Below are 22,423 nucleotides of genomic sequence, written 5' to 3' on the forward strand. Positions count from 1 at the left end.
CAATGAAAGAAAGTATGTTCTTCCGTTCCATTGAAAACTATGCAAAATCTGTGCTAGGTATGAATGGAATAAAGTATTTCTCAGGCACAACTTTTTTTTTCATTAGATTTCTGATGCATCAGAGTTGCATTGTCTGTCCTGTGCCAAAGAAGCTTTAAGAGACTATGTGTTCTGAATATTTGGGCTCTGCTTCTTGCTGCTTTCACATCTTGATTCAAAGCGACTGCAGAGAATCCCACCTGCAGAAGCAAGCAGAATCAGTTTTTAAACACTTTTCCTTTCAGACTAGTAAAGAGCAATGGAAAAAGTTAAAACTATGCAATCTGCAAGGGCTGACAACAAAAACACTTCATTAAAAGTTGTATAGAAGAAGGAAATTCCTTCCTTTTTCTTTGTAAAGACATTTACTAGTGCCAAACAATGAATAGTGGTGTTAAATCCAGAAACTCATGGTTTCTGCACAGGGTTTCTGAGCAGTGTCTCAGCACTGGTGCTGCAAGTATGTTTTGTCAGATTTGGTCAGCTTGGGGAAGAAGTTAGAGGAAATGTTATCCTTGGAGTTCCTGAACTTTGTTTAGTATCACTACTATTGTCCTGCTAAAAAATGTTCCTTTGAAACCACTGATTTAATGGAATTTACTGTAAGCCAGGTACCCAAACAGAAAATTCTTAGGAAGGTAAACTGCTGTGTATACTTCTGGAAACAGAAAGAGGTGGTTTTAATACTCAATCACTTTGTATTTTTAAGAACCACACATACTTCTAGATGAGCATGTGTACAAATACTTTGCTTTTATTAGCTTGGGGCAAAAAACACTGGTTTTCATGGAAGTAGAATCCTAGATACGCTGGAGATGAGGAACAGCATCTATCCTAGGGCAAGCTGAAGACTTTGAGGGGTGATTAAAAACATTCTAAAAACAAAGTAACTCTTAATATAGCATAAGCCTTTGAGAAGACTTAATATAGTAGAACCTATTAAAAATACTACGGTTAAAATACGGGCATTTGCTAAATATAACATTGATTTAAACTAACATTGAGGAACACATTGCAATTTCCTTTCTATGGTATTGAGTGACTTCCTGTAAGACCTTCCAATTATTATTTACTTTCAAAGGGAGAAATCCACTTTTACAGAAGCAAAGTAGCTCTCCAAGAAATTTTGGATGTAGTCAGTAAAGTGATACCCAGATCTGGATGCCATAACACATGAGGTCAATGTTAATTCATATTTCTGACTTGCTTTGCTAGTTAGATTTCTGCATTGATATTTCACAGTTGTATCTAGCTCCTTAATGTTGATTATTTTTTAAAATAGTATCTTAAACGTTAGTAAAAAAGAATAAATAAAACTTTTAAGATCATTTGGCCACTTTTGACAACCTAAAAACCCCAATCTGAGCAACGCTTTTTGGTTTCAGGTGGCCTCATTTTGGGTCAGTTTGAAGCAAATGCTTGGAGTACTTGCCATTCTGTATTACATGGTGATTTATCTGGCCTAAAGGCAAGTCAGACTTTGTGCTGTCAGAGTCATAAAATCAGGATAAAATCTTGGCTCACTGCGTTCCTTTCTTGTGGGTTATAAGGTAACCAGTTTGGATGCCATGGAGTTGCGATGTCTAATAACGAAGAGCTGAGCAGCAGTGGTCTGACACAGTGCTGAGCAACTGATGGACTCCTGTGACTGCCTTTCCTCTGCTGTTGAGTTTGAGCTTGTTGGGATTACAACACTATTGGCACAGAATAATCCCAAAAGTACAGCTCACCCTTCAGTAGATATCTTTGCTTTGAACTTACCAGGACTTGTATTCTTTGGAGCAGAGTACAAGGACACTGGAATTGGCCTGGCATGGGGCAAATCCAGCAAAGCTCACCTGGTCTCTGTGCCATGCCTCTCCTGTGATGTGCTTACACTTCAAAGATCAGGAACCATTGGTTTAGACCATAGGATTAGTTGAGAGCACAATTATATTAATGCGCTGCAGATGCTTGGAAAAGCTGCTTAAATTGCCATGTCTATTAACCCATTTGTGATGCTTCAAACTGAGGTTTCAGAAGGCACCTTCCAGTCAGGGTTTGGGTGCTGAACTCCTCTGAATGCAGTGCAGGAGCTATGCTGGTCACTGAGGTGTAGTATAAACTTATTAAGGTTAAATTTATGAGTGTTCTGGCATCCCAATAGCAACCCAGCCACAACAACCCCAAGCTTAACACAGACAAATGGTCAGAGCATTTACCTGACTGTGCTGCTGCTTTGGGCAGTAGTTGCTGGCTGGACTTGGCACTAACATAAGGCTGATTGAATTGTAGAGATACCTTGAGGTTGTTTATGAAATCCCAGCCTTAGGATTTTTATTTTATTTATGAAATCCTTTTGGATTCTGGCATTTAAAGTGCAAAACAGTTCCTGGGATTGGAACTGGAAAACATGTTCAGAGCATTTTAATGAAGAAGTTGATGGCCAAGTGGGGACTCCACATCAAAAAGTAGATTCTGGAAAGCAAAGGATGATGGAGAGCATGCAGTGACAAACCCACAACAGAAAAGGGAGAAAATGATGCTTTTTTGCCAGAGGAACCACATTTGTTGTTTGGCTCTCATTCCAGATTCTAGGATTCTGTTATATCCCCTGAATTAACACCAAAATTTCATTAGCAAAGCATGGTTTGAAGATGACATATTTCAACACTTTGTGTGTCAGCCAGCTTATGATCAGACTAATTCTGTTAATAAATAAGACTTAAAAGATTTCTAGGAAAGAATGTCATATAATAATGTTCCACTTTGTGTGAACAATTTTGAAACAGTTGTTTTTCTTTGTCGTGTTTAAACATGTTGAGAGGGCAGAAAAAATCAGAAGTGGATTTTATAACCAGTGCAGAACAAAGGAGAAAACTTCTGGTTTTAAGTTGTCTGGGCTTATGTGGGCATTGAGTGTTCTCAACATCATCATGTATTGTTAGATGCTGTTGTATCTTGGAGCAAAAAGATCATTTCCTCTGTGGACGGGTTGGACTGGAGATTTTAGCAACACAGTGAGATTTCTCGATGCGACTATAACAAAATCCTTACCCTGCTGTAGTTGTGCTAGGGTCAGTCCTTGTATGGGGTCTCTATTTCTTTTTGTTCTGGAATACTATTTCCATAGGGGGGTTTATACTGATATTCCTCTATTTTAGCACGTCACAACGAGAGAACATGGTGTCTTGGCCTTGTTGTTTGCAGCACCCATCTGCCACCCAGCCCACCTCTCCAGTCTGCCCATGTCCTGCTGTGCCAGGTCCATGTGTCCTTGTTTGGTTTGCATTATCCTCCTCCCTTCATGTTTGGTTCCTGCTAAAAGTAAAACACATTATTTTAAACCTTGGGATGCTTGAAAGCATTCAAAACATTTCATTAAGGGCATCTCATATTTTTGTTTCCAGAAAGCAGTTGTCAAAATATACTGATGGTATTTACAGACATCTCTAAAATACAGTGAAAAAGCTAAGTTTGTGTGTAGTTACATTTCATTATCAGCCATGATTATTAGCAAATTCCATTTGTAATTACAAATAATATTTTGTATTAAAAGAACAAGCATGTCAGAGCTATGAGAACATTAACTAAATGACTAGAGTCCTGCAGAAGTATTTAGTCTATTGTCCTCAAAATACCTTTTGTAACACCACCATCATACTCTGCAATAGCCAATGTTGGGTTTAGTAAGAACTTACTTGTTGGGTTTTGGAGCCAATCAGTAACAAAACTGTGCAGTGCTGGATGGTTGGAGTGATTCTAGAGGTGCGATTGCCCAGTGTTAAAGCCATGTCTGACAAGTGCATTTGCGGTCCCATCAGACCCTTTTGATGAAGCTGGGCAGGTTCAGTTCTGTACCTGGTTGGGAAGGCTGCTGACAAGTTTCCAAGCCATGGCAAGTAAAGGAGGAACAATTTACATGTTGAGTATTTTCTCTGTGTTTAAAGCACAAAGACTGGAATGGTTGGATGCAAAGCGATGACCATGTGTAAGTGAGAGCACTGAGGACATTCGTTAGGGAAAAAAAACCCTGAAAGCTTAGTGTAAGCTAAAAATTATAATCTAAACTGTAGGGTAAAGTGAAGACATATGTTATGTCAAGGACATTTTGTTAAGTGAGTCTTGACTTGCTCTCTTCTCCAGCATACACTGGTTCAGTAGGGTTAGCTGTTATAGTCTAGACTACTGTTGAATAGCTGCACGATAGACTTTTGCTAATAAGACCCACATTATTTATAAGCTTTTTTTAATATTTTATTATATTCTTTATTTTAACTTGGCTGAAGGTGGGGTGTTTTTTTTTTAGCTAATAGCGCCTGTAAAAAGGAGGTCGGCATTTCAGTGCTGAAGCTGACACTAAAGTCTTACAGGACATCTGGTCAGAATATGTATTGCTGTTTGTGATGGTTCAGTGGCAACAGACATGCAGGATTCTGTCAGTCATTGACGATCTTCAGAGCTGTGTGTGTCACACAGTTCTCCAGAGAGATCTCAAATCCATCTAATTGCCTATGTCACTGAACATTACCATGATAAACCATTTGGCATGGTGAGGTAAAGAGTTTTAAGGAACAATCTTGATGTAAAATACATGGAGTCATTTTTCATGGATCTCTGTCACTGAATTTAGTCTATAATAATACTAATAACTCTGCAGTGTCTTTTATTAGTGGGGAATTACAAGGCACCAACATTTGTACCTTAGCATTGTAAAGCAGGCATTAAAATTTACCAGGCAAATAACATTATCTTGCTCCTAATTTGCTGTATTCTGTTTGATCAGCAAAGGAAGTCATGTCTTCCACAAGAATAGGTAAATGAAATCTGCAGGTCTTTTCTGGTTTTGCTTTCTCTTTTACATGGGGTCAAAACTCTGAGGCACCTGTTTTTCATGGTCTTTGTTTATATGAATACTGGTTTCACCCAAATTTTGTCTGTTAGAGAGATGAGAGTTTAGCCCCAAGCTTTTCAGCTGTGCTCATGCTCTGTCTCTTGATTCCATTATGTGGTTATCTTTAAAAAGCTCTATTGGCACACTCATTATAAATGATCATGAAAATAGGCTGATTTCCCTGTTCAGGTTAGATAAATATTTATCACAACTGAAATTTTGGGTTTAAAAAGCCCTCTCTCCCTTTCAAAATTGTATCTCTCTTTTTCTGTTGCCACAGAAATTATTTCATTGTCTGCAGCATAGTACCTTCTCTTCAGATTTACAGGGTTTCAGATGTTTGGCCAATCAGGCAATCCAAGTGGCTGAGCATCTGTAAGTACTTTATAATATCTTTGACATGCTTTGTGAGACAAAGAATTGAGTCATCTTTCTTTTTCCTGCAGCAGGCTTTGCACTCTGGCATTTTTCTTGACTTTTCATGTCTCAACACATTGAAGATCTTACCATGGCCAACAGCAAAATCATACTTACAAGTTTATAAAAGACTAGAACTAGTGCTTGCCTAGTCCTCTGAACTGCAGGCCAGATTTATCTGGCAGGTTTTACAGTTTGTATTTTCACTTTTTCCCACATTGTCATTGTTGTCTTCAGTGTTTTGCTTTCCCTCCACAAGGCACTTTGCCGCGTAACAAAATCTCAAGTCTTATATAGCTAAGCTATCAGTTTATTTTAATGAGTGGACTACACTGATTTTGCACTGGAAAAATGGTGGGAAAGGATGCAAAATAAGCCGTAAAATTCACTGCTTTTAACTGACAAGACAGGAGTAATAAGGCTGAGTGGGGTCCAAAGCCATGAGAAAAGTACAGAGAAAACTCTTTTAGTAGTAACTTTAAGTAATGCAGTCTTAAGCCTACACAGCCAGTTAAGAAGGGCAGACAATGTTTATCACAATGATAGAAGAAAATGAGAATCGGCTTTTTTAAGGCTGCTGTGATGGTTACAGTTTACTGTTGCATTTCAAAGGCATTTTGCTCTCCAAAGAGCACAGGGAATTTTATGTGAAGGAGAAAGTGGTGCTTAGAAAGGCAGAGCTGAGGAGATACCCAGGAGGTACGAGGCAGACTGCCTGGGAGGAAGAGCCTGTGCTCCAAAGTCTGGGATTTTACTGGAGAGGGGAATGAAAAAGATGAAGATAAAACCAAGTTTCTAACGTCCTCCAAACACAGGGCATCTGTAAAACAGTCTGTGCATGGGACTGTGTAGACTTTCCAAGGCCTGTTCTTTGTTCCAGTTCCAGTGAGTTCCTGGAACACAGCCTCCTTCCCTGCTCCTGGAACAGCCTTGACTGCAGGGCTTCTCCAGCCGTGTAGGTGGAAACACAATATGTGTGAACTATATATTCGACCAACAAAAGATTGCTGGAGAAAATGACATCTTCAAAGCAAACCTTCTGTAGTCCACAAACATTTATTACTCTGTAGTAAAGATTTTTAAAGCCTGGCACAGTAACACAAGTGCTGGGTTTGGCAAATAGAGATTTAGGGATGTGGACCCGGTCTACTTATCAACATGTATTTCCTTTAGATAGCTATCTTATTGCATGGCTCATCCCAAATAGCATCAGATTGCTCATGCCCACACAATTTCCAGTATTTGTGTAAACCTTTTATTTGCAAAACTATATGTTCTTATACAGGTTTGCTTTTGATTTTGTACTGTTCATGGTGCTGGCTGCTCCAGGGCTATCAGCAGGAGAGAGTCACTGAGGATTTCAGCTTTATGCATTAAAATGCTTCTGCCAAACTGAGTGTTGACTTTAGAAATCTTCGGATTCCATTTAGAATTTTCGGCTGGCTCTCCTGCTTTCTGTGTAACTGAAGCTCAAGCAGATCAAATATCAGAGTGTTTTTTACAAAACGACTGGCTAACACTTTCTGAATGGCAGATCACAGTGAAATAGAAATATCTTTGTTAAACTTCCCATTTTCATGATAGTTGTGCTTTTCTTAAGTGTAACAAGAGAAACCTGGTGAATCCAATAGCTGTACAAGTTAACTACTAATGTTTAAAGGCAGAGTAGCAGTAGAACCAAGTGGTCAGTTAGCACTCAGTTTTTAGAAGGCATTGCCTTATTTTCTCTAATTAGAGTGTTTTTTTTCCATACAAAATGAAAATACCAATTGTTTCGTTAGCATTAAAAGATTAGTTACAAAGAGCTACTAAAGGAAAGCAGCCAAAGCTGCCATATTTCTGCCACTTTCTTGCATCAGTGGAGTTGAGAAGAAAGGAACTTTCCAAGTTCCAGTACTGTACTTGAAAAGGAAAAAAGTATGCGGTGACTTTTATCTGTGTATTCAGTAGATCAGATGGCAAACTCCCCCAGACAGCCTAGCAGGGGAGCAGCTTCTGCTTTTCTCAGTAAGCCCCAAGTGGTGTGAAGCAGCACCAAGTACATCAAAAGCTACAAATATGCATTGAGTGTAAAGTTTGGGGGTTTCAAAACCTCTGTCTAATTAGCACAGCTCGTATATTTGTGAGTTCTAGCTCTGACTTTCTCATAGTTGCATGCTCAGCAGAAGTGGCTTTTTCATCACACAACTTTGTGTAAGCAGTTAAACCTACAAATACTGTCACCAAACCTGACCCTTCGGATCCTTGGTACAGCCCTATCCTGTTTCCTTCTAGCATCAATCACCCCATTGTGCCCAGCTAGAAAATGTGAGGTGTAGCTCTTAGCCAGTTTTTTTTCTAGAAGAACAAGATCATTTTAATTGAATGTTATTATCAGCCAGTTCTTGTGGTTTGATGTGGATTCCAGATGAAGCAGTTCATCTGCTTGGAGAATGCGTAGGCACTAATATCATAACCTCAGTCAGTTTTTGTATGCTTCCGTCCTAAGGGAAGTTGGTTTGACTTGCCCTTCATTGGAAATTTAGTGTCCTGTTGACAGCCAAAATAGCACTAGAGACCAGAAACAGAAAAAAATGCTATTCTTGTATCTCATGCTTTGCTCCTTTTCCCATTAAGTCTGTATTGTAAGCATTTTCCATTAGGCCCTATATACCTTGCTGCTGTGCAGTTCAACGGAACCACCTCTATGTGTTCATACAGTACATGTGTACATAAGAAGGTGAAAAATTAGGTGAATTTTATTGAAAATACACGTTCTTCTTTGAGCCTTTTGCGTGTGCATAATATGCACGCTCCATCTTGCACTGGAGTTTGAGATGCCTTCCCTAAGAATGTTTGTTGTTGCTTATTCATGCAGCATCTATACTGTGTTGATTCTTATCATTGATGAACAGGATTTGATACAGTAATTATTTTATTTGTTTACCCTTGAGAACATGCAGAAGACAACTGAGGACTTGAAGCTGAAGCTCATAGAGAAGACGGGGAGCCTCAAGGCTGAAACTTTTTCTTAAGCTCTTCTGTGCAGGCATCAAGAGTTTTGTATCTTTGGCCTCTTCAGAAAGCCTGAGATCCTCCAGTGAGGAGATTATTTTATGGAGCAAAAAGAGTTCTCCTGTTTTCTTCTTCAGGGGTCTGTCTGTGCAATTTATTCTCAGGAAACTGGAGTAAGTGTTGCCTACAGGATAAAATTCAGGACTTTAAATGAGCTTCTTGGCAGCATCCCCTTCGAAACTGCCAGATAACAGAGGACTGGAAGAGCAGTAAAGCAGAGATTAGTCAAGCACAACAAAAACCTTACTCCTCTGACACAACCACTTTTTAACTTCTATTACTAAAACTGTCTCAGCTTATTTTTAGTTCAAGCATTCACAGCCCTGAAGTCAATAACTTTAGTTAAGTCAATATGTTAATGATTATGAAACCAAATCCTTCAGCACTGATGTATGCTCATGGATGAATCTGATCTTTGATAGAACAGTTATCTGCAGTGTGGTGAAGATGCCTGTTGGAACTGCCTTCACCAGCTTGGCCAGCCAACCAGGAGACCCAACATTTGCACTTTTAATGTTGAGTATTTCTCCTGCATTTGGCACCTAAAGAGCAGTATATCCTCAGTGAAAGCCCCAGATTGCCAATTATGAAGAATTCATTAAGATCTGCTGAAGTTCAAAGCAAAAAGGCCAGTTCCTCACAGGTCAGGGCAGCTCTTTTAATGGTTCCTGCTTTGCCTCCAGCAGCAGCTCATCTCCAGAACCTGTTTATTTTTCTGCCAGGCCTGTTGGCAGGTGAATAGAGTCACATCAGATCACCCCGTGAGTATTTTTATGCTGGAAACCTATGCCCTGAATATGCCATTTTCCTGGCGCAGCATGGCATGAGATCATGGGTTTCACACCTGTCCATGTTGGCCTTAGAAGACAAAACATGCAATGCACCATTCACTTCCCTTTTTGAGACCTGTGGTGAAGTCACAGCTCAGTTTTGCTTTGGGGTTTGCTCTCTTACAGTTTAGACTATCACAAAGGATTAATGCTTGCTGTGTGGGGAGGAAGGAGAGCATCACTTGATCATGTCTTGAAAACAAATCAGATCCTTTGTGAAACAAAAATGATTGAATGCAAGTTCTTCTAGAAAGAGATCAGGGGAAAACAAACCAGACCGTTTTCCTGGGAAATAATTAGTTAGGACGTGTCAGCACCACATCTGGATGCACAGTACATCCACATACACTGTGGTTTAGGAAAGCACAGCATTTGTGCTCTTGCCAAATGGGCAGCAGTGCTAGTCCAGAATTCATCCAGGCTCCTGAGAGTCTTTGTCTCAGGAGTGCAACATTTTAATTCCAGTAGAAGGTTGCACTAGCTCCGTGTGAGAGCTGCTGAAAAGTGATCAGATCCTGAAGTGCTCTGATGCTTCCTTTGTATTTTCTACTGCCCTGGGGCTGCCAGGGCTACCCGTGTGTGGCACCATGGTCCAGCTTGGCCTCTTTATTCCTGTTGCCAGCGTGACTCCCTTCTCACCCATCATCCACCCTTACCAGCAGGATCTAACCCGGAGGAGCTATGGGAAGAGGATGTGCTTATCCAGGGAAGGATGGTGCCCACTGGCAAGTGCCCGACCCGTTGCACCCGTGCCAGGAGCCTTGGGTGCTCTCCACACTGCTGCTCTTCCAAGTTTATTATGTAAGAGAGGGTGAAAGTACAAACCAGAGAAAACTAAACATGAAAAGTGAGTTTGTTTGCTTCCTGAGGAGCTGGGGAGTGGCAGAATGAAACTGCATAAATAAATATTGAGGCTACCAAAGGTTAGATACCTGCAGGAACACCTGCACAATGGGACCAAGCCAGAACTCTGCAGGCAGCTCGAAGGAGAAAGCTGATGTGTGTTGGCTCGCTCTGGCTTCAGGAAACAAGCATTGCTTTTCTCAATAGGGCGATATTTAAATTCCTTATATTTTAGTTCCTAATGTTAATATTATTCGTATCCTTTACAGTTTTGCACTTGTTATTTGGCAAGGTAAAACAGCAATTACTGAAGGCTAAGTAACAGTTTGAATCATATCAGTGGGTTTTATTTGTCTGCATACCTGGAAACACCTTTGACCATAGCTGTGCTCTAAGCCCCAAGGAGCAGCTAATACCCGATGTCTTGTTTTCTTCCTCCTACCAGAATAACACATCACTTCTGCTTACGTTTGTGTCAATCTGACAAGTAAGCACACAGGAAAATGTGAAGTGAGGGTGTCTTGGTGTAACCCCAGCCAGCAGCAGAGCCCCACACAGCCACTTGCTCAACCCTCCTCCCAGTGCAATGGGGGAGAGAATCAGAGGGGTGAAAGTGAGAAAACTCACTTATAATGACAGTTTAATAGAGAAAGCAAAAGTCTTGCACATGAGCAAAGCAAAACAGGGAATCCACCCACCACTGCCCATTGGCAGGCAGGTGTTCAGCCATCTGCAGGCAAGCAGGGCTCCATCACATGTGACAGTGACTTGGGAAGACAAACACCATCACTCTGAACACCCTTCCTTCCTCTTCTCCCAGCTTTATATGCCAAGCATGACATCATATGGTGTGGAATATCCCTGGGATCAGCTATCCTGGCCGTGTCTCCTTCCAACGTGTTGTGCACCCCCAGCCTCCTCACTGGTGGGGTGAGGAGCAGAAAGGCCTTGACTCTGTGTAAGCTGCCCAGCAGTAACTAAAACATCCCTGTGTTATCAACACTGTTTCCAGCACAAATCCAAAACACAGCCCCACACCAGCTACTGTGAAGAAAGTTAACTCTATCCCAGTCAAAACCAGCACAGTTGATGGGCAGAGGATACAGTGAGGTCTTTGCTGTCCCTGTTAACATTTATACGTGCCTTAAATACTAAATGCTGCTTCCTTTCAGCTGTCCTTTACCAGGTCTCCCCTCTGTCCCGAATCATATGGAAATGTGCATTTGCAAGTCGAGTTTGGTGTTGCTGTGGACTCATTTGCTAGCACCTGCCTTTAATAATCCAGCCTCCGTGGTGTATGTCAGAAGGCTTCTGTCCCTTCTCCTCTCTTAACTTGCTGTTTGCGAAACCTGCCTCTGCAGAGGACAAGTTTATTTGTGCTGCCTTATCAGATCCTGAAACTGGATTGAGATTTATGCAACTTTAACAATACCGGAATTCTTAGTGCTTTCACCTGCACCATGTATTGTTTTTCCTGCAGTTTATGTCTCGTTTTGTGATAAGGAAAAGTTTTGGAGTGTGCATAAGTAGCTGGAAAGCTCTGCTCTGTGCTGCACAGGTCTAATGAGAGACGTTCAGATGTAGCTGCACAAATGAGAAACCGGTGGCGCTCCAGAACTCGATCTGTTTTCTGTTATTTTTAATGTTCTTGCATTTTAAAAATGTCATTCATACAAGAATATTTGGAACTACTTACATATAAAAAAACATAAGAGAAAATGAAAGGAGCCTGCCTTCCTTTTAGATGTGCCAAGCAGGTTTGGCAGTCTTTCGCTTAGCACTGATCAAGAGTTCCTCAGCCAGCTGAACTCTTGTAGCATTTTCTACCTGTGCAGAACCATTCTCACCAAGCATTGCTGAAACCAGAAGACACCAATTGCATTATTTCTTTTGTTCAGAAGGTTTGGGATGGTAAAAGAAGTGTATTGTGGATGTCGAGATTTGACGCTGGTCAGTCAGAAGCCTGAATGTCCTGTAGAAGATAAACTGCAAAGCTTATTTTGGTTTGGTTTGGCTCAAGGAGAATAGAAGTAGCTGTGCTGGGTCAAACTGGAGTCTATCTGTCTGTCTTCAGGGACATGGTGTCTGTCATGACAGTATACGATTAACTAGATCAGAAACAGTCTGGGATGTTCTCATCAGTTATGTTAATGTGTCTTTTAAAAAGTATAAAGCCAGTGCTCTATAAAATAGATACTTGAAAAACAGTTTTGGTTTTCCTCAGGCTAGCGAGATTACAGTTTTGTAATCTGTTTGACCAGCTGCAGAGCACAGTCTGTTTCATTTTGTCTTTTTAAGTAAATGAGTTTCATCTCAACGTGATTAAAACAAAAAAAGAATCAAGCTTCAAAAATGCCCTTTTCACACATACTTTTCGATAGGAGCAATGGCATTGTCATGTCTCTTGCAAATGTAATTGGATCGGAGGTCATTAAAGACTTTGAATGAAAGAAATTCCAAGTTTCCAAGTGAGCATCCTCCCCTGTCGAGAATCATCCCACTTTTGGCTTGCAGACATAGCGTTAGAAGATATTTCTTTGCTTCTCTCACATCTCACATGTATTGAGTGTGCAGGCACTGCAGAGTCAAGCTCGCTCTTGTGCAGTTCAAAAAGCAGTGGTTTCCCTTGCGAGTTAATATTGATGATTAAGGTTACTTTGAAAGGTATAAAGACATTACTAGTATTCTTTTTGAGTGCATATGTGTAAGAGAATGTGTGTTCTTTTATGTAACAGGAGAATTCCAGAAATATTGGGCAGTCTGCTAGTTCATTGCACAAAATAAATAGCTTTTCTTTTGTTCTTACTGGCAATCAGATTAGCCTATTGATTAGAAATATCTGAGCCTTTCATATTTGCTTTTAAAAGAGCATAGCAAAATAAGATACCTTGTAAAGCCTGTTACAAATGTTTAGTTTTCCAGGTCTTCATGCATCTGTGACAAGGAATGCATTTTAAGGAGACATTTGTAGAACACCAGGGGTCTGCTGGAACCTCTGCTCTGTCTCCAGGTGTAAAGTTTCCGAACACCCACTTAAAGTGGCAGTTTGGTGATAAACTTAGTTGGGAATGAAGCCCCAGGCGGTGAGAGGCCTGCCTTGTTCAGCAAGTGATTGATAAATACGCTTTATCATGAGTCAGGCGTTCTCTAAGTCATTGCAGGAAATTCTGCTCGAGCCCTTGATGTTTGTTTTTGCAGAGCTGTTGGTATAGAATAGAGCAAGCAGCAAAACCAGATGTTTTACAAGTTATTTTATATTCACAATAGCAATTTTTCACTAGCGCAGCGCATCCATTGACGTGATGGTTTAGATATTCTTACAACATAGCATCAAAAATTCAAGAAGTTGTCTGAAAATGTTGAAGCCAACATCAGGTCTTCACAGGAAACCTGCTCTGAGAGTGGCAGACTCCGTGCTGTTCCCTTTGATTGCAAAGTGTTTAATAAAAAGCAAATTAGGAAATGAAAATAGTCTTGTGGATCAATCAGGTGCAGCAGCTACACCTGTTCTGCATTATCTGTCAGACATTAACCTGATTGGGAATGGTTTACTTTGTGTAAGAGCCTCAAAATCAAACTGAAGGGTTGACTTAAAAAATACCTGATGTATTTTGTGTGTGCTCTGAGGCTGATAACGAACTCTGCAGTTCAAGTTTTAATAACTAGGGGGAAGCTAAGAAACTTCAAAAGGCTCCTGATAAATGTTTTTGACAATGCGTCAGCTGAACATTAGGCAGAATCTCGGTAAATCCTCTCATAAGTGGTTTAAAATGGAGTTTTGAACTTTTCCTTCATAAGTGTATGCTTAAGATGTCAGGGTATCTTTAGGTTTAAAAGACTCGGTTTATCTGGTGTATGTGAGCCATTGGTGTTTCTGTCTACACCTCCGAGAGTGAAAGGGGGGAAAAAGTTCAGCAGTTTTCTCCTTTGGGCAACCTCTGCCATTGCTCTTGACCATGAAACTTGTGCAGGAAAAAGGAAAAGCCAGTTTCAAAGCATACTAACAAGATACTGCAGGTAAATAACACAGTAAATCTTCCGAGCTGACAAGCTTTCCGAATGACTTCATCGCAACAACGCTAAAACGTCCTGCTCATAGACAAAAGCAATGCTTGCACATGGCAACTGCTTGTTGGGTTTTGTGGTTCATTGAGAAAAGCAGATGAAAGCAAGTTTATTACTGCTCTTTGAACCTTGCCTCCCTCCCCCTCTCCTATCACCTGAGCCACTAAAAACAAAGCAAAAACAATTCCTTCCTTGGCTCCCCTTGAAGAAAGAGCCTGACTTTACAATTCCTGCTGCTGTTTTCTTTGAATTTTTATCTTTGCAGGACTTGCTCTGCCTCATGACATCCTTTATGTTTCAAAAGAATGGAGTTTACAGTGTCAAGCAGTGAAGCCCTGACTCAGCAAAATGCCTAGGCCCTCGCCTAATTTTGAGCCTATGAATAGCTCTGCTGGTGCTATCAAGGTTTCAGGGATATACGGCTAAAGACTATGCAGAAAAATGATATTACAGAAAGTGCTGAAAACACACCCATATTTTATAGGAACAAAGCATGAAAAAATATGCATGTTGACAACCCTAACAGTGCTCAGGGAATCTCCAAAAGACACCCACCCCGATGAAGTCCGAAAGTGTTAAGAGACTGCTTAGGAATTATTGCTGATGATCCACTCCAGAGCCAGAGTGTATAATATACTGTCTGTCTCTTGCCTATGAATTGTGAAAAATGAAATTAGTGTAGCATTAGAGCCTACCACGCTGGGAAAATGTTTGCATCTACGTTTCTTTTATGGTAAGTTACCTACTTTAAATTTTTTCACTACTACTAAAGAGGCTTGATTTTGTTCCTAGACTCAAATTATTCCCTTCCTTCCCAAACCCCTTTCTTTCTTCCCAAAGTCCCTCAAGGGGAGAATCTGTTGTACTTCGACACTGGCATCTCCTATTGGCAAATCTCAGAAGCAATACAGGATGATGCAGAAAGGAGCTGCTTGACTTGCGTGGTGGTGGCTTTGTGTGATCTCCATTCCCATTCTGAGATGTCAGCAAAGTGGGCCAGACTTCCAAATGCGCCCAGTATATGGGAGTTCACATTATTCCATGTGGAGTTGGGAGTTGATGAATTCTGTGCTTTTGGAAATTAGCCCTTTTCTCTAATTCTTAACCAAATAAACCTTTTTTCTTCATAATGATAGGAGAAAATGGGCCACCAGCTCTTTTAGGGGTGTATTTTAAAAGGCAGTACCATTTGCATTTTCATTCTGTGTTGTAATTTATGTTCACTCTTCATGAAATAGTGGTTAGTGGTTAAAATCCTGTATTAGGCATGAAGATTCCCAGATTTGCTGCTCTGACTTTGCATGCTAGGACACTGTGAAGATGGGTCTTTGCAGGACTTCTCTTTTCCCCCATCCATATGTAGTTGTTAGCAACTTCACCCAGGTAATGAAGTTGAACTGATTGTAAAAGGCAAGGAGGTCAGTGGAAGTAAAATGTTAGAGATGTAAAATATCGCTTAAGGTGGTTTAATTTCTGTTCCTGGGGAGCAATAAAGCATAAATTCTCTGTACAGTCATAATAGTTATTGTAATGTTACCTGTAGGATAGAAGAATAATTTGTGTTATTAAGCACCATAACAATTTTCAATATAAAAGAATGGATTTCTTTTTGGATGCAGTAATGTTGGCCCCTGTCTATAGGTTGTGGAAAACTTTGTTTGCAAAAACAAAGCTATTGTTTTAACAAAAACCACAGAAATTTTGCCTTTCATATTGAATCAGTAGCATAATGAGTAGTGGAGCAATAGTTCAACATCAAAGGAGACTTCTTGGATATATAGTGTGTTGCAACAACAGCGAAAAAGTTCCCACCAGAAAGGAATTCTGCCATATGTGAGCAGCAAACATATGTATTAGGTTAAAACCATAAGATTTCCTTTGCTTTACACCAAAAACAAGAGACAACTTGACTACAAAGATTTTCAAACAGTCGTGCACTGGAATCTGCATAGAGAACAAGCAGTGTCTGAGGGTTGGAGCAGTGACAGTGGACTAAAGCTCTATGAAAACCTCAAAAGCATTGGGGATGCACCAACAGTTTGGCTCAAACATCAGTATTTCACTTTCCAAAGACACTTGTTTTGCTCTGACTCATGGCATTACATCAGTGATCTTCATAGATATGTCTTCCCAATTTATTTACTGTAATAATAATAAGGAGGTTTTGCCCAGATAGCCCATACTTCCAGCTTCATGGACTCAGGACTGAGCATTTTAAGGGCAAAATTTTAAAGCATCTCCACATATATTCCTGGAACAAAATCAGCTTTAATTTTTGTTAACGTCTGCATGGATTTTCTTTAAAGTTCCAGAGCTGGGTTTTCTTCTCATGATGGGGGAGAGAAAACACATCAATGGATGTAATTTGAATTTAGAAGACATTTAAAGAGGGGCCTGTATTCAGAATTATTGTTGGCACATGTTTTGAGGATGTGAAGTGGAAGCCGCCTTCTGTGGGCATTAGTAAGGAGATAATTAAAACTACAGTAGGTAATTATGGTGGCTTTTATTACTGCATCTTTCATTAACTAATTATCTTAATTTGGTAATGTCTGAAAAATTCTTTGAAGATCAAAAGTGCCAGTTATTGCTACCTTTAGTTACAGTATTACTCTGCACTGGTCATAAATACTGAGGTCTTTTCTTGATACAGAATTCCAGCTGTATTCTGGTACAGCTAATAAGAATTACATATGTGTATCACAAAAAGATTCTGCCATTATCTGGCATCATTTGATCAGGATGAGCAGTGACTTCCCTGCTGACACTATGTGTTTCAAAATACATTGTTATTTAACATTTTTAGATGACTTTCTAATTGTCATTTTATTTATTCAATGCTTGGTATTAGAGAGACAAATCATTGTGATCCCAAACTTGCCATTTGTAGGGTAGGAGCAGGAATCAAGCCCTGTCTACTCTCAGGAACACATCAAAAGTAGGAAGTTATTTCAGGTTGAAGAAGCAAAACATCCCACCTTTGGAAATACAGTATTTCCATCATAATAATCCATTCAAAATAATAATTACTTGTTTATGCAATTCTCCCAGAAATTAATTTATTTCAGGAAATCCAACACTTTTTTAAAATATCCTGTGGTCAAAGGATAATCAAATCAGTTTTCATGTATTAAAGATTAAATCCTTCATATATTCCCATATCACACTTGCTTATGTGATTCCTAGAACTCTTTTCTCTACCAGCTTTTAGTTGATTTAGGTTAAAACCCTGAAACTAGTGCCAAAAATTTATTCCTGCCTTGAAAAAGGACTGTGTGATGCTGGCAGCGTTCCTTTGTGCCTCTCTGTATGCTTTGCAAGTTGTTTTGTTTTTAGAGACCCCTCTTCTGCAGCCTCAGCCTGGCACTCACAAGTCAGACTGAATTCCTCTGCTCTCATGCATCAGCCCATCTCTGCGAGCTGCTCAGGCCAAACCCCTCGCTATCTCCCCATGTGCTGCTCTCTTGTCTCCAGAAGTTCTGTGTTACCATGAGCAGAGTTGGGATTGAAGTAAACTTCATTCAACATTTTCCTGGTGATAATGAAGCCACAATAAAATAATAGGGAAAAAAAGAAGTGCCTACCTAGAAACGTGGTTCAGATGTTCCTTTCTCCTTTCATATCAGCTGATACCCAAACGTTTCCTGTATCATAGAGACAATGATGGGCTCGTCCACCAGCTCCACTTGAGGTCCCAAATCTGACCATAATATTTCAGTGGTGTATTCTCAAAGCCATTACTTTTCTCTTCCGTCCTTCTCGTGCCTCTGAATGTTGTATGCAACCAAATCATTTACAATATGAATTTATTTTAGGATCCTTTCCATTTTTATAAATAAATGAACTGAATGTTCCCTTTATATGGCTGTAATTCAACCACATTGTTGCAGTCGAGCTTATTATCTCATTTACATTTTTAAGTGCTTTTCAAAGTGTAGGATATCTGGGCTGGAAAGCAAAACATTCCATTTCTTTGTTCTCAGGCCAACACAAAGCACTTCCAAGGTCAGGTATGGTGTAGACATTCAACAGCAAACATGTTTACATGGCATTTGAAAGCCAGTTGAACTGAAAAATACTGTCTCTATAACAGTGATGCAAGTCAGCTCAGCAAAGCCAAGGGACGGGGATTAAATCTGTACCTGGAAAAATTTAACTACAGCAGTTAGGCTTTGTTTTCCTTTCAGGGGAAAAAAGCTTCCGACACTTAAAAATTGTCCTGTGGTTTTTTTGTATTTTTAAGGTCTTTTTCTTCATCTCGACAGTTCTTAAACATAAATTCTGTTTTTCTTCGGGCAAAATCCGACACTTTGAAGCTGTAAAATAAAAACTGCATTTCTAAACAAAACCAAACCCGTTAATTTTACAAAAGACATGTTCTGTGTGTACCTGGGGTAAGTTATCTCCTGGTTTTAGAGTATTCCGTGTGACAAAAGCTTCTCTGTTAGATACAGAAAAAGACTAGGGAGTACAGGGTAGCTTCAGAAGCAGCTATCAATGTTCAGGCTCTGGCCACTGCATATGAAGCTTTTTGACAACAGAGAGAAATTACAGTGTGATCTTCAAAAGAGCTCTTTATTCATGACATTCCTCATGATTCCTCCTAGGAAATGAAAATCGTGGGCAACAAACTTGCTTACTTCTAATTACTATTTTCAGAGCTAGTCGTATGCAGGAATCTACGGCAACCATGAGATTTTGATGTTACTTTCTCTTTTGGCATGGATTCGATCAAATCCTGATGTTTTACTCTTTTGTCCTTGTACTCATAGGAAAGCCAAAATACCCAAATTAATATTAATTACTCATGGAACATCCTTTATCTGCAAAACTAGATTCTACAGAGTGACCAGTGGGAGAGCTGGTGCGCGCACAGCAACAGGCCAAAAAGGGTCAAGTGAGAGGAATTCATGATTGATCAGAGGAGTCAGTCTTTTTTTCTGCCATCCCAATACAAAACGTACCCACAACCAGTTAGGATGTGATTGGAAAAGTCTGTAAAGTCATTCAGTGTGTTCTGGTTTGGACAGTTGGTGAATGGATAATTATAAGACTTGATATGCTGGTAAACACTACCTGGAGCAGGTGGACCTAACAAAAACTCTGTTATCTGACTTTCACAAATTTAGTTACTTTAACATTTAAAGGAACCTCTCATTTTATGCTCTGTGTATGTTTTTCTCTTGTAAATAAGGAAAGTAAAATAGAGAAATTAAGGGATGGAATGGCAGTGCTCCAGTTCTCTTCTTTACCACCATGTGGTTGCTTTCTTTACCAAGAACAATTTGAGATCCTGTTTTGTATTCAGTACTTGCAGGTTTGTGTGGTGGAGCGTGATATAAATCTGTTCCCTGAGCAAAGTTTGTACATACATATACACGTACGCATTCGTACGTATATGTGCTACCTCTTGACCATCTTCAAAGTCCTGTGAAGTAGTGAAGTTTGCTTTTGCGCACAAGGAGGGAGTCCAAGTAGGACGACTGATGTGTAGTGAGTTTTCCTCCCTCCTTATTTTTCACTATGCCAAGGTATTTGGACTGATCATGTGGAAACAGCAGGAGAAGACGGGTCACACATTGCAGTTCATCCAAAACGTGCTCTCTGAATGTTCCTGTGAGTCGTCCAGTACTCATTATGTCTGGAGTCATGGCAGGACTTGTGTCAGACTAATTGGGTCTTTGGTGATCTCCGTGCTACGTGGAACATCCCTGATCTCTATTACATTCCCACATTGCATGACCTGATCATTTTAGGTTTTAAATCAAAGCATGCTTGAGTTTTCCCTTACAAAATTAGACGTACAAAAAGAAAACAAAAAGCCTACAATTCTCACATATATTTCATTATATTAATGCAAATTCCTAGTACTTCAAGAGTTGTTGACTATTGAAGACCAGTTACATATTCAAAGCCTGGATTTCAACATTTCTCAGAAGCAGTGATAGCATGAAAGTCCCTGGGCAGATTTGAAGTTCATGCTTGGGTCTGGTTACATTTTTTGGCATGAGAACATGTAATAGTCTTATAGCTGTAAGACTTTAAAGTTAATGCCTGGCATCACTTCAAAACAATGTTCAAGATCTATCATAAGTAGTCCTCTTATCTTATCTCAATAGCAATTTTATCCTGTAAATTATTTGAGAGTACAGTATTTCAGTGCTGTGGAAAAGAGCAAAGGGGTGTTTTTTTTCTGTTAAAACTTTGCACTGTGAGCACTTTTAGTGATCCTGGTTTATGTATAGGTATTCTACGTGGAGGAAGCAAACGCAAACAGTATTGCATGTTCTGTGGAGTGCACTGAGTTCATGGGCTCGCTGGGCTCCTTTCAAGGGCGCTCTGCAGAAGGTCCCTGTGCAGCTCAGGCAACACTGGAGGCACCTTCAATGACATTCATAGCATATCTCCAGTGCAAGTCCCTTCCCAGGTCCTGCCCCGCACCACGCTTTCCAGCTGATGGGTAGCAGTGCCCTGGTTTCCTGGCATACAAAAGATAATTCAAAATATTCCCTTTCTGCTGCCACAGCCGCCTCTGTGTCGATGTCAATCTCACATCCACATTGTGCACTTTGCTTCGAGTCAGCACTTGCAGTTAACAATGCCTTTATTCACGCTGACAACAGAACTAAGCTTTTAGTAAATGTGTAAGTAAATGTTAAGTGTGTATTCAAACATTAACAATGAGTAGGAAACTTGAAAAAAGAAATCTTTGAAACTTTGTATTGTTTGTTTGGTGTCTATCTGTTAGAAATAACATAGACTATCAGTTCCTTGGGGCATGACTGTTCTTTTGTTAAGGGTATAACAAAAAGATCAAGGCTCTGAGGGCCTGCCGTAATAAAAATAAATATACAAGAAGAACAATAATGACAAAAGAAATTTGTCAGTGCATTTTATGAGCTTGGTTTTAGAAGTGATTATTTCTGAACTAAATAAAGACTGGATAGTTGTGGTAAAGTGACATGATCATAATATTCCTTTTATTTATTGCCATTTATACTTCATTTGTAGATCACATGCTCGACTTTATATGAACGGGAGGGGAGCCCCTCATCCCACAAACATCCAGTTTCAATAATATGGAATACATTTTCACTGCAAATTCCAGACATGGTTTTCCAGAGAGAGGATTATTCTTCCGGCTTAAAGGAAAAGTTATTGGTTCACGGCAAAAGTGTTCCTAGGAAGCCTGGATTGTACAAATAAGATTATAACAAAACTCAGAGGCATTTGCAAGTGCAACATTTCCATTTCTCTTTCAAGTTTTGAGGATATTTATTACATTTCTAGTGTGAATACTTGTGGCCTGTCATGACATAGAGCTACTAAGATTTCACTCCTCCTGTTTGATGGTTCTACCTGTGCAGAATAGCTTTACTCAACAAGAGTAAACTGTGTCTGTCACATCTCAGCAGCTATCACGTACGGCTGGAAGCAACAGCAGCTAAAGAGCTGCACTGATTCTGCACTGTTTTCTTAATCAGCTCATTGAAAGACATTACCTACAAGTTTTTCTGCCATCCCAAGTTTCTCACGTGTGTTCTGCATCCCTTGGTATTGTTTCAGGCCTTACAAGATGAAGTGGAAAGTTACCACAGTCTGGCACGGGCTGCAGAGAAGAAGCTGCAACGCAGGGAGCTGGAGACCCACGATCAGGTACCCGGTGCTGTCCCCCAGTCCTCTTCCCTTGGGCAAGGAGTCCAATGTTTAAAAACAATATCTTGCTTCAAAGCAAAACCACTGTTTTTTTATGTAATAAAACAGAATTAAACTGTCTGAACCCTGCAGGCAAATACTTATGCTCTCTGTTTCAAGTTGGTATTTCAGCTATCCTAGCTGTTAAATGATGCATTTATTCTGAACTGTCTATACTGTTTTAATAGAGGTTTCTGAGAGTATCCTAACCTGTTGTTTAATGGCTTGTATGAAGAGAATTATAATTGGATGATAACTGAGCTAGAATAATCTTTATTCCTGATCTTACTCACTCATTGTCCCAGCATGTTGTCTGTAAACAGTTCCATATGATTAATAGCGCTAAAATTATTCTGGATGCTTTCAGTGGAATCAGAGATTTAGTGTGCTTTAAGCGAAATAGTGTATGCAGTTTACAGACGTGCTGAAACTGAGAATCAATGATCTGCATTCAAAACAGAGTGATTTGAAGCATTCTGGAAAATATACAGGTGGTGGCTGTCTGAATCACGGATGAATTTCCAGATTTGTGATGTAAGTCAGTTTCTGCAGCATTTGGGAACTGATTTGGTGCTGACTAAACAGTATCCGTAACTTACATCCTATG

General features: G+C 39.9%; 1 protein-coding gene across 5 annotated transcripts in view; it reads left to right on the forward strand.

The window, feature by feature from the left end:
* CEP112 (centrosomal protein 112) overlaps nt 1–22,423 on the forward strand; it is a 183,394-nt gene that overhangs the window by 118,177 nt on the left and 42,794 nt on the right. For all 5 annotated transcript variants that reach the window (XR_008973402.1, XR_008973403.1, XM_057418590.1 and 2 more), the window contains one exon: nt 21,688–21,777. Coding sequence is in view for 3 of the 5 variants with exons in the window: in XM_057418590.1 (XP_057274573.1) it covers nt 21,688–21,777 (90 nt within the window). In the remaining 2 variants the exon portion in view is untranslated. The remainder of the gene's footprint in view (nt 1–21,687; nt 21,778–22,423) is intronic.

The sequence above is a fragment of the Pezoporus wallicus genome, unplaced genomic scaffold, assembly GCF_028554395.1.
Source record: "Pezoporus wallicus isolate ANWC-B61680 ecotype Strahan unplaced genomic scaffold, APGP_CSIRO_Pwel_v1 contig_3710, whole genome shotgun sequence".
Lineage (NCBI taxonomy): Eukaryota > Metazoa > Chordata > Aves > Psittaciformes > Psittacidae > Pezoporus > Pezoporus wallicus.